The sequence below is a fragment of the Mauremys reevesii genome, linkage group 16 (assembly GCF_016161935.1).
Source record: "Mauremys reevesii isolate NIE-2019 linkage group 16, ASM1616193v1, whole genome shotgun sequence".
NCBI classification, from domain to species: domain Eukaryota; kingdom Metazoa; phylum Chordata; order Testudines; family Geoemydidae; genus Mauremys; species Mauremys reevesii.
The window spans coordinates 33,624,562-33,637,364 of NC_052638.1; the positions used below are offsets into that span (position 1 = coordinate 33,624,562).

The 12,803-nt window shown below is 41.5% G+C and overlaps 1 protein-coding gene across 2 annotated transcripts in view; it reads left to right on the forward strand.

Moving 5' to 3' along the window:
- The first annotated feature begins 1,072 nt into the window (after positions 1–1,072).
- Positions 1,073–12,803, forward strand: part of CDYL2 (chromodomain Y like 2) — a 78,642-nt gene continuing 66,911 nt past the window's right edge. For both annotated transcript variants that reach the window (XM_039502677.1, XM_039502676.1), the window contains exon 1: positions 1,073–1,219. In XM_039502677.1, coding sequence (XP_039358611.1) covers positions 1,196–1,219 — 24 coding nt within the window. In that variant the 5' untranslated portion in view covers positions 1,073–1,195. The remainder of the gene's footprint in view (positions 1,220–12,803) is intronic.

Sequence of the window (12,803 nt, forward strand, 5' to 3'; positions counted from 1 at the left end):
ATCCTCTGCACGGTATCCAAACCCTAATGGGTTTCCCAAACATTTCAGATTAGAGGCAAAGCAGAGGTGGAACACAAGGTACCTAGCACGTTTCCTCTTCTGAGAAATTTCTCTGAAGGACTCCTGACCTCAAATAAAGGGGGTGTGAGCTGGGAAGAAGGGGGTAAATGCCTTTCAGAGCAAGTTGGTGAGCCTTCCATGCTCCAAGAAAGGAGCAAAGTGGAATGGAGAATCTGTTCCATATTTCGCTCTCCATAAAGACATTGTTTCATGACATTGACTACCTGTCTGTATCTACTGGAGGAGAGTCTTGAAACCAGTCATGGGCAGCTCCATTGATGGTGGCCACTCCAAGTGTGGGATGGTTGAAAAAAGCAATGCGAAAACCTACATTTTCCTGGTGGTGGCCGTTGATGCGGTGGGACATGGAGGAAGTCAGCGGCCAGTAGAGCAGAAGGAAAGGGGAGAGGGGTTGGAAGGGTGCCATTAGTCTCATCGTTCCCTACAGGTGGCCATTGAGGGTTATCAGACCTCCATGTCCTTGATAGCAGTCCTTGGGTGGATGGGGCTTGTAGTAAGCCCTGGCCACCTTGGGTTCCTTCATGGTGGCCATCCTGTCCCTGAGGGAGATGGCACCCACCACCTACCCCGTGCTCCCAGAACCCCCTAACACTCCACTGCCACCCTGCAAGCCCCACAGCCTGCCTTGACCTTGGGCTGGAGGCCGGTCTATCTCCCGCCTAGCTGCCCTGCCCTGGCTGAGCCGGTGTGGTGTCACCACAGGTCCGGGCTCCCCCCCTCGCTCTTTCCTTTTTGGCCGTGGAAGGAGTTTGAAGCGCACCCGGGTGTCCGGGGAGGCGGCACGTCGGAGGGCCCGGGGACTTTCCCTGCGGCGTGTGGCGGGTGCAACCCTCCCCCTCGCCCTCCCCTAGGCTGGAAGGGGGACTGGGGAGGGGGGAGGCTGAAGCCAGCGCGAGAGAAGCCACAGAGCGCAGCGCCCCGCTCCAGAGCTGGTTACGCCAGCCAGCCCCGCCGCTGCCTCCCTCTCTCGCCGTCTCTCCTCGCCTCTGATTCTGCGCACAGCCGGCCCCAGCGCCTGTCATTCTGCAAAACACAGTTTACTCCACGGCGAGCGGGGGAGACAGAGGGAGAGGTGGCGAGGAGGCAGCCGAGAAGCCAAGTCCCGCAGCCCAGCATGGCTTCGGGGGACCTTTACGAGGTACGGGGACGGGGGGGTGGGGGCAGCCCCGGGCCAGCTGCGCGCCGCAGCCCGGCGGGCAGCGGGCAAGGGCGGGCGGGGAGCGGAGGCAGCGGCAGCAGCGGCAGCGGCAGCAGCGGCGGGGGGTTTGTTTCGGAAACGCTTAGCGGAGCCTGGGTAGTTCCTGAAGAGGGGAGGAAATCGCCCAGGCGGGGGTGGGGGGGAGCCGGGCTGGCGTGTGCGCCGGGGTGGGGGGCCCGGGATGGAGCGCTCCCCTCCCTCCCCCTGCCTGGCTCCCCCTGCCTCTCGCGCTCCCTACTTTCCGTGGGGCTGGAGCGCAGCAGGCCTTGCAGGAGGGAGAAGGAGGAAGGAGTGAGCGCGAGCCGGAGTGAGCGGTAGGATGGGAGGTGTCAGCCGCCCGGAGAGTGGAGAAAGTCCAGGTAAAGTCAGCGGCGGCGCTGGACGTGCTGAATCTGCAGATTAGTGCGGAGGAGAGGGCGAAATGCGCCGCGGCGCTGCTGGGGAGGGAGGCGCAGGGATGGAGGCGGCTCCGCGCCTGGCCGTGCGAAGTGCAGGAGCCAGACGCCCGGCTGCTTCACCTTGCGCCTGGGGGGCGGCTGGGGGTGGAGGCTGGGGGTGGGGGGGGAGATCGGGGGCTTTGCGGGGAGGGCTCGGGGCAGCCGGGGTGGGGGGGGCGGTGGCTGTCAAAGTTTGGCAGGTCCCTGGTGGCTGGTTGGACCTTAGCGGCCAAGGGAGGAAGGGAAAAGCTGGAGCTCGTTGCATCCTTCCCGTCTTTGGTTCCAGGCTCCCAATTTGTACCATGCACAAGTCTGGCTGCTCCTACTGCGCCAGAAAAAAAAGAAAGAAAGAAAAGCGCCGGACTTCCGACTAAAAAAACAAATCTGGCCGTAGGGTCTTGCTGGGATCCAGCCAGATTTTGACCCCGAGCACCCAATTTTAAATGTCCAAAGCAAGAGCAAGTCTAGTCCCTCCTGCTGGTCCACAAGAGAATTTGGACCCAGGCACTGCAAATACCTGGGTCCAGCGAATGGATCCAGCTGAATCTTGTCAAAATGTGCTCCAAGCCCCAAATTCCATCACTGAAATTTAAAAAAAATCATATCTGGTCCTATAACTGCTACTGAATCAGGATGCATCAAGGTCCATCTTTTCTCAGTGAAATTGGAATGGCTAGACTTCTTCTTTGTTTAAACTGTACAATGTGAGACTTGCAACCAAAAATTGTCATGTTCCAGTTCCATCCAAGTGTCAAGGTTTCTGCAGCGCTCATATACCAGGATGCGCCTGGGTCTGGTGCAGTAAGAGTAGCTAGGCATGTTCTCTATTTTGATCATAGAATTTGAGGTCTTGCATCCAAAACTCTCAAGATCTGTGATCAACTTTTCCCTTTTACCGTGGCTGTTGCCTTTGAAATCCCCTAACAAAGGGCGTAATTAATGTACGATATTGATCAGTTCTGTTTTTCTTGTGCTGAACTGGATTTTAAGTTTCCTTGAAGTAAGTAGAACTTGGACTCTTATAGGTGAGATATGCTCAGAGATGTGTACTGATCTAAATTAATATTGTCAACTTATTTTCCCTGGTTCTTCATAGATTTTGTAGTGTCAGTTTGTAATTAGTTATTAACGGCATTGTGTCAACTTTATCTGTGCTCTGACTCCATTGTAGTCTACAGGAGATCTATCAAGGATGACTTTGGCCCATAACTTTCAGTGAAGTAAAGGTTTGGTTGGGCTCTTCTTTTATTGCCTATTTGTAACTTCTGGGAAGCATGGAGAAGTTTTAGGTAATCTTGCATCCCAGAGACATTTCAGTACGTTTAGATTGGTTCTGGAAGGAAACAAACACATACCGCTAACATTGACACTGGCTGTGTTATTACAGCTCCTATTCATTAATTAAAATCTGTGCTCTTTTATGAGTCCTGTGTTACTCTGAATGAGCAGATAGCCTATAGAAATGGGAGATGGGCTCTGCATTTAATATTGTGTATTGTGTGGAAATTTTGTAAGTAACAACGTGCCATGAAAATGCTATGTGAAATCCACACTTGCAACCTAGGAAGCACATCGAAGCATGATCATTTTAAAGGCTCTAGTCTAGGCTGTGAAGCCATCTTTGACTGTACCATGAACTTAATTTAGGCAATGTTGAATGCTGTAGTTTGCAGCCTGTGGATTATTCTTGATCATTCCCTTTGGGCTGTTTTTGATTATCAATATATAATAGAGAAGAGTTGTATTCATCAGGACAGGTCAGTGAAAGAATGGATCTCCACCTCTACTTTGTTGATATGTCTAGAACATGACCTTCTGAGATGGTACATGGTGTTACATCACTGCATTTATGTCAAGCTGCTGGGAAGCATGTGTATAGTGCTTAAGTTAGCAATTCAATCTATGCGGTGTAAAAACCTTTCTACTGTGAAGGTATTTGTGACTGGGGCCAGAGCCTGGAAAGCTGAATAGTTTATATTCTGATATGCTGCAAGTTGGCAGTTGTTAGGCTCTGGTTAAATGACTGCTAAACTTTCCCACACACGCACACACAACCCCCCACATCTAAAGATCTCTTTGGGTTTTCTGAAGTCGTTAGAAAGAGGCTTCTAACAGTTGAGTAGGTAGTGATGTCAAATATCAGTTAGGTAGCATGAGAGATGATGTTATCACCATGAACATGTGGTGTGTACCTTATTTTTTGGTTGTATGTGGCATTGTTTTGTTGCTTTTTTGGCCAGCTAAAATGTTCTGATGTCAAGATGCATATTAAATAGCTTATGATTGTCACCTTTAACAGGCTGCTCTTCTGAATGATCTGGGGCTTAAAGCACCCTGCATAACATTTTTAATTGTAGATACACCTTATGAATCTACTAAGTATGTGTAGAACTGCCTTAACAATATCTCAGTCCTTCAAAATTTTTACTGAAGTTCAATGAATCAGGCAAGAGCAGTTACCTCTGTATTAGTAAGCAATTGGTATTGTCTAAAAATGATTTTACTACAGCTGATTATGGTTACAGTAGTTATGACTAAAAAGAGTACACTGTGTTATTACCCATCTAACCCAGGTTAACATTTTTCCTTGGTTGTATCTACATTATGTAACATATGAGAAATGTAATTCAGTGCAAACTAGATATGTGATTTTATATATATAACAATTCATCCATTTTGTATTGTTCAATTATTTTAAAAACAGATTTTTTTTCAACACGGTGTTGTCTTGAAGATAAATTTAGCGCATGTGTCGCGGTTAAAGGAAATGAAGATTACAGCCAAAACAACAATAATATTTTATGTTGTCCTACTACACTTTTCAATATCAAATGGCTTCTAGTCATCTCTGCTTGAAAATACATTCTATTTCTTTAGGATTACAAATTAGTTTTCATTTATTCTACAAAATGAAGAGCATCCCTAGAGACTTCTATGCTTACTGATAATAGGGTTCTAGGTTTGTGTATCTTCGAATCAAGATGTGTTACACTTGAGAATATCTTGCATCAGATATTATTAGAAAGTAGGTGCTAATTTTGAAGACAACAGAAACAAATATTTTTTTGTGTGTAGAAATTCAGTTAAGGTTTTCCCTTTAAGAAATTTTAGATTAAATTGAAGTGTGGAGAGGCACTCAGACATTACGATGATGAGCACAGTGTAAGAACCGGAATAGAATAGAATAGAATCTCAAGCACAGCTATGCATTCACAGGTTGAACAAAAGGCCAGTTCTGGTTTGCTTGTTTTGACGTAATTATGACTCTGAGCTTCTCCCAGTGGGTGAGGAGGTTCTTTATTACCTCAATATTTTCTCAGGAGATGTAATCTTTTTATATATTTAAGAAATACATAGCACAGTATTTAGACCAATAAAAATTTAAATACAAATTTTGGCAACAGCATATCCACAGTGACCTTCAGTAGCATAGCACTGTTGAGCTTTCTAGTTGTTTAGACAACTTGTTGAATGTATTGATATAATGTCTTTATTAATCTCAGTAATAGGTAAAATAAGAGTAAATTTCAACGTTGCTCATTGGTGCTATGAGTTTTGCTGTCATTGCCTTGGTATATCCTTTTGTATTCTCCATCTTGAGTTCAGTTCCAACACTTAAGACCCTCTCTTAACAGAATTAGGTCGCTTAAGAAGGCTATTGCACTGGTATTAAATATGAGATGACAGTATAAGAAACAAAACTTTAACTTCAAACCACTGCACACAAGTTTTTTCTAGCAAAGGGAATGCAATTTAGTGCAATAAAACATAAACTCTGGTTTATGATGATGATATCTGATATCATTTATCAATAACATGCAGAAGCTTTTGAAAATCACGGGCGTTTTTGTTTTGAAATGTAGTTTTTATTTTGATCTAAAATTTTCTATATTTTCTCATTGTTTATAATAAACCAACATAATCAGAGCTTTTGGAACAATGAGATCAAAACTTAAACATTTTCTCATAGTTCTTTAAAACTATTGGAAATTCCAATTATGGTAGTTTATTAAACAGTATCTTAATTCAGCGATGTAATGAATTAGCAGCTAAGTCTCTCGAGAGGAATGTGGCAGGTAGATATCTCTGGACCACAGTAATTTCATCATTATTTAAAACTATTAGCCACTAAAGTGCAATTTTACTTGGAAAAGTGACTTTTTAAAAATGAAACTGTCTTAATCAAGAGATACAATGCCAATGTATATTCATGTCTACCTACATCAGTGACAAAAATAAGATTTAACTACATTTTACTCCTGTTAATACGGCTATGTGAGAGTGAGCTGCAGTCTATTCCCACTCACATCATCAACAGGATTGTTAATTAAGCTCCAACATAGTTGCAGTGTCAAATTCTTCTCTCAATTATACCTGTGCTCACTGCGCAGCTATCAGTGAGGACAGAATCTGACAACAGTGGTGCTCCACAGATGTAAATGAGGGCAGAATATGGCCCACAGAATATTTGTAACCTGTCTTGATGTGTAAATCAGAAAGACTACAACTTGAATTTCACATTCCTGTTTGAGTTTACAGAACTAGGGTTTAGAAATTGACTTTTGGCTTGTAAACTGAGCTAATGTGATTACCAGTCCATAATAAAGATGGAAGCACACAATGCTCTTTTCATGGAGTCACTTTTCAGTATAGAGCCACACTTTAAACTGCTGTTATCTTATGGAAAACATTTGGGAAGGGGGAATCTATTTTAAAACAATTTCATGCCCTCCTTTTTCATTACAGAGGCGACTTACTTGAAACAGAATGTTTGTTTAAGAAGTAAATATACTTATTTCCAAACTGAAGTCAACCTCTTTATTGACATAACAATTGGTTGTTGTGGGAATATGTGTGATGTTACAAGCAGAGAATGATGACTTCAGGAGCAAATGATTGTATAAATAATGAAAATTCTATTGGAGTGAGGGCAGAAAAATATAGTATATCGAGACAGATTCTCAGCTGGCGTAAATTGGTATACCTCTATTGACTGTAATGCTGATTGCAATAGAAATAAGCCTATTTACACTGGCTGCTGATCTGGCCTTATTACATTTAAGCAAAACTGCTGCTAAAGAGAATGCTTTATCAAGTCTCTTTAGGAAGAATCAGCTCTTTAACTAACCATAAATTTACTTCTGTATCATTGTGTCACTGAAGAATTATCACAATCAATAGTATTTGGGATACTTAATTTTACTTCAATTAAGATAACTTGTACAAATACTACTCTAGTTCAGTTGGTAGAAGTCTCACAGTGGGGTGAAGCTTTCTTTATAAAATCCACATTAAATTTGATCTTGTACCCAGTGGTTACAGTGATATGTAGTTCTAGATTGGGTAATCTGCCGGATGAGAGGTTAAATTTAGGTGTCAACCTTTCAGTAAGAAGTTAAATTGAGGTTTCTTCTACTCACGTCTTGTAGTTCCGCATATTAAAGCAAAGTTTCATAATACTCTCAGAAAAGAATAGGGGATAACTCTGCCAATATTCCCTCTCAAGACATGTCTACAGAATTGCTGCTACAGTGGCACTGCAGCTGTGCCACTATAGGTGCTGTAGTGTAGATGCTTCCTACATTAACAGAAGGGGTTTTTCCATCAATGTAGTTAATCCATCTCTCCAAGAGCAGGTAGCTATGTCAACAGAATTCTTCTGTTGACCAAGCCACATCTACACCAGGGGTTAGGCCAACCTAACTATAGTACAGTACTCAGGGCACAAAATTTTTCACAGCCCTGAGCGATGTAGTTGGCTCGATCTAATGTTTAAATGTAGACCAGGCTTAGTAACAGACTCTGGTGTCAAAAGCTTTGTAAAACATTACTGTGAACACAACTGTCATGTTTACCTACATTGTCACTGTGTTACCAGTATCCAACTTCCTCATTGCATTGGAAATTGCTTGGGACTTTTTGAGTATGAAAAGACCTATTGTAAACCAAATGATTTTCTATTGCATTAGTGTTTTATGACCATCTTGATGAAGTTCTTTCATCCAGAGCATGATATATTTCCTCCAAATGTAGGTTAACTCAGGAATATGCATGAGATAACCATGTTCCTGATTGGATAAACTATTGGAAATATACTTTCTATTATAGTTAAACCACCATTAAGTATACAAGATGAACTACATTTCTCAAAAGAAATTGAGTATATTTCCTTTCACTGTATAGGTACATATATAATCACATCATAACTTTTCTGATAGCATTTGGTGAACTACAAAAATGTAAAAATACAAAATGTATTGCACTTAGATTGGTGTTTTATTCAAAATTGTCATGTAATTATGTAATTGTTTGTGTTTTGTAAGTTAAAATATATTTAGAACAAACCTAATACAAATAATTGTGAAATTCAAATGTGATCTGATACTGAGGAAAATTAGCTGATTTTTTTTTTCATCAAAGGCGGAATTGTAATGCCTAACTACTCAGTGAATAATGTTTCTTTGTCCATTCATTTGACTTTTAACGCTGTTGCATTTTCTTGGCTTTGTATATTTTCATCAGTGTCGATTATTTGTTGTCACCTCTTACCCATATATTTTGGGAAATAATTTTATAATATATTTTATGCCATAAGCATCTTGGTATTGTCAACAAGCTGGATGAAAGACTTAACTATTCTTTTTATTTAAGTGTGTGGAATTATGTAAAGTTTGTATCAAACCATTTAAACGTGTAATATTTATAGTGGTAGAAATGATGATCGAACTCTATGAGCCCCAACATGTTTTACACAAATAAAAATAAGATTATTCTTTCTGTTTCCTGGAGAAAGAAAACTGGTCTTTTAATTTGTTTAACAACAGTGCCACAATAGCTATGTTTATTCCAAAGCCCTTATCCTATAAATGGCTAGTGTTGTAAGGCTGTGGGGGAAATATGGTGTGTCTATTTTCTTTTATCACACACCAACTGTAATGTTGTCATTGTTAGATACAGTGTAGAATTAAGTCTTTTGTAGTTATTAGTTATCATTTAAACAGTGACCTGTGTGTTGCAGGGTATATTTAAGGTTTCTCATAACTTTATTGACATTGTTTAGGTTGATACAGATGGACTGTGTAGGAGCCAGTGATTCTTGTTGTAACTTAGCAAAGCAGGGGAAATAGATCACCCATTAGAGTACATCCTGATACATGAATAGCATGGGGTTACTTAGTGATAGACAATGACAATGAAAATAGTGCTGAAAAAATGTCTGCCAAAAATACCCTTTTCTTTGCAAACTGCTGTTATATCACTTGGGGTGTGATTTTTGCTGTGCCTCTTGGAGGTCCAGCACAAAACCTGCAGCCCAGAGGGAGTGGGGACTAAACTGGCTGTAAGCCACCTTTGTATGCTCCTCATGCTGGGTTGTTCCTGAGGCTGGTGCAACCTCTGGCATAACTTAGGTAGCCCATCCTCAGCTGCCTATGGATGGCAATGTCAACCAGAATCTCCACATGCTGCGGCATCTGCAAATATGTTATGCTTAATAGACAGTAGTAACAAACTTGACTGACCACCTCAATTCTGGTTGAAAATCCTTGCAAAAGAAATTACAATAAATTAAAACGGCATTTTAGTGATATGTGTAGAATGAGTTAACCTGTAAAATCAATGTTGTTGTAAATATATATTAATGAAAGAAGGCGTTTCTAATGGCCTAAAATATCTTTCTCCTCTTTTATAATTTTGCTTTCAACATAGAAATCATTTCAAGATCTGTGCTGGGAGGATTTATTCCAGGACTTTCAGTTAGATTTTGGGGTGGATCTTCACAAGTATCACACTCTATAGAATTTATGTTTTCTTCCCCGTTAATCTGAAAAGACCTAGTTTGCTGTTGTGTGCAACTGGTAGTGTATTCAAACTTTTATTTTAGTAACATTTCACAGAAACCTTATTAAATGGCTATATACTTTTTCCTTATTACCCTTCTTATAAATGCTGATTATCAATATATTTTAATGTAAACAGCTACCTCTTGTCCAGCAAATCTGCTCTATTTCAGTGAGGCCAAAATTCATTTTTTACAGCATCACATTCTCATTCACTGTGATGAACGGTGATGTTATGAGCTATGTTCTGACATCAGTGAGTATAACAGGCTGATTGTAAAGGAGATAGCTTCTGTTCACATAGCTTATTAGTCATCCATGATAGGGGAAGGAGGACAAAAAGAACATGACTGTATGATAAGCTTTGGTAAAAGGATTACCTTTTTTAATGTTTAATGCTGTTTAAATTATAACTGATAACTACAGACAACTGAATTCTATACTGTATCTATTGAAGATTACCTTTTTTTAATGTTTAATTTTGGGAGATGGATCTTCCCCTAAAATGTTGAGTGTTTGGAGTTTCCTCAAACTAATAACAGAATGTCTTAAATTATTAAAACCTCATTAATTTATAGGATTGATTAACAAGATGTAGTATAAAAATCATTACATTTAACAAATGAATATACTGGATGAATTCCTCTTTCAGAAACCTCATTGTGACAGGATAGCAGGTGTTTCAGTGTCGGAAATCTGACAAGAAAGGTGGAGCATATCCTGAATACTACTGGGGAGTTCCCGCTGAGTGTAGTTCATGTAGAAACAAAGTGCACAAATGGAGTTTTGCTAGAATCAAGAATGACTTCTGGCACTTCTGAAGAGGGAGTCAAAGCAGATGATCTCAGAAAATTTTCTGATGACAAGTATGAGTAGAGAGAAAATATTGGAGGTTAACGGATAGAAGCATGGATGGAGGAGAGCTGGTGTTCATGGATCATCAGAATGCCTTCTGTGATGAGAAGAGACTGTGTTTGATGGTTTCCACTTAAGCAAGGATGTAACAAATTCCCAGTTTCAAAAATGGCAGGTATTGTTATGGCAGCTCTAAATGAAGTAGTCACATGTGAGAATGGATGCTTTAGCATAACTCCAATAATCAAGCATGTACTTTCATCTTACACCATAAGACAGATGAGGAATACAGCATCACAAGTTAAGTACTGTAATCAGAATGACAGGAATTATAGAAAAAGGTGCATTCATGTACTAGTGTCTCCACAAAAATACAAGGAGAATGGGAAATAACCCAGAAGTTCCTGAAGTAATACTAAATTATGGAGATTATGACAAAGAGGACATAACTGAAACTTTATGGATTGAGTCCAATAACAGAAAACCGGAGCATAACAATCTCAGTTGGGCCATGATCATTTACTCCCATTTTGGAGTGTCAGATGCACTCTGTGTAGAAAAGGAAGTGGCAATGGGGAGTAGGAAGTACAATATTTACCAAGTCAGTGAAATACACTTCAGTGGCAAAAATGGTAGAGAAATACTTAGAGATACAGAAAGAGAAAGACAAAAGAAAATATAATGGGCATTTGCTGCAAATCCTCAGGATTGGAGAAGTGCAAGAATGAAAACTTTTTGCCACAGATTTCAGTGAACTCCGTACTGCAGAATACCTTTCACAAGAAACAAGTTAGTTACCCAGATAGCTATTGGGTAGCCAATATGGCTAAATGTGCATCAACGTTCAAAAGACCCTTACTCCCAGCTTACGTAGAAGACAGCACTGTGATCGAAGGAGTCAAGAAGCAGAGAGTCCAGCCCTGTGAAAAACCATCCTGGATCGACATCTTGCTGGTGAGAACAAAAGAAAAGGAACTTTTTGAGAACACAAGGATAACAGGGAAGTTCTTGGAGCTATTGATTACAAGCTACTTGAATGCAGCATAGTAAGAAATGCTTCCGAGTGCAACAGAACTAGAGGATTAGAATTCAAAGCAGCAAATTTGGGAGAACTGAGAAATTTAGTGAGCAATGGGAAAAAATATGAAAATCCCTGAGTGTAGAAAAAGACTGGAGAATCCTAAGAGACACCAGAGAAAAAAAATCCTGTGAAAAAAGAAGACTGCAAGGAACAATCAGTGATCAGTGTAACTTCATAAGAGACAACTCACAAATGTGAGGATAACAGCTTTGTTCAGGAAATGAAAAAGAAGGGAGATAACCAAACAACAGCACACAAAGTCCATTAAGGCTTGCAGGGAAAAGTTAAGGGCAGCAGAAAATAGAATTTGTTAATGTTGGGATTCAGTGGATTAAAATCCTTTTCAAAAATATCAGAGATTGGGGAATATGAGGAAGAAAGGAAGCCTATTAATGAATGAGGAGGGGGATGATGGCTAAAATACAGGTTTTGTTTTAATCTATCTGTAAAAGGAAAACGAACGAAAAGAGATTGAGGCAACTAGGAGGGAAAGAAAAGCTTGAAAAAAATTAGCTACGGGGGGCGGGGGGAGCTCCAGTCCGGTGTAGAGTGTTGGGGTGCAGGAGAGGGTGAGAGGTGCAAACCATGGGAGGGTGTTTGGGTGCAGGAGGGTCTCCAGGCAAGTGCAAGGAATTGGGGTGCAGGAGAGGGTGAGAGGTGTAGGCTGTGGGAGAGTGTTTGGGTGCAGGAGAGGTCTCCAGGCAGGTGCAGGGGATTGGGGTGCAGGAGGGGATGAGGGGCACAAGCTCTGGGAGGGTGTTTGGGTGCAGGAGGGGGCTCTGGGCTGGTGCAGGGGATTGGGGTGCAGGAGAGGGTGAGAGGTGTGGGCTGTGGGGGGGAGTTTGGGTGCAGGAGGGGGCTCCAGGCTGGTGCAGAGTGTTGGTGATCACTGACTTATAATGCTACACTGGGAGGATTTTCTTCTATATTTTTACACACAAAGTAACAAGGGAATGGTTCTGGCACAGGGTTTTTAAATACTGTTTGGCATTTCGTATCAGGGCATGGTCCTCTGCAGTATATTGTGGAAGTCATGGATCTCCCACAGAAAGGGTCACAGGGTTAGAACAATAGAATCATAGAAGATTAGGGTTGGAACAGACCTCAGGAGGTCACCTAGTCCAGCCCCCTGCTCAAAGCAGGACCAACCCCAACTAAATCATCCCAGCCAGGGCTTTGTCAAGCCGGGCCTTAAAAACCTCTAAGGAAGGAGATTCCACCACCTCCCTAGGTAACCCATTCCAGTGCTTCATCTCCCTCCTAGTGACATAGTTTTTCCAAATATCCAACCTAAACCTCCCCCACTGCAACTT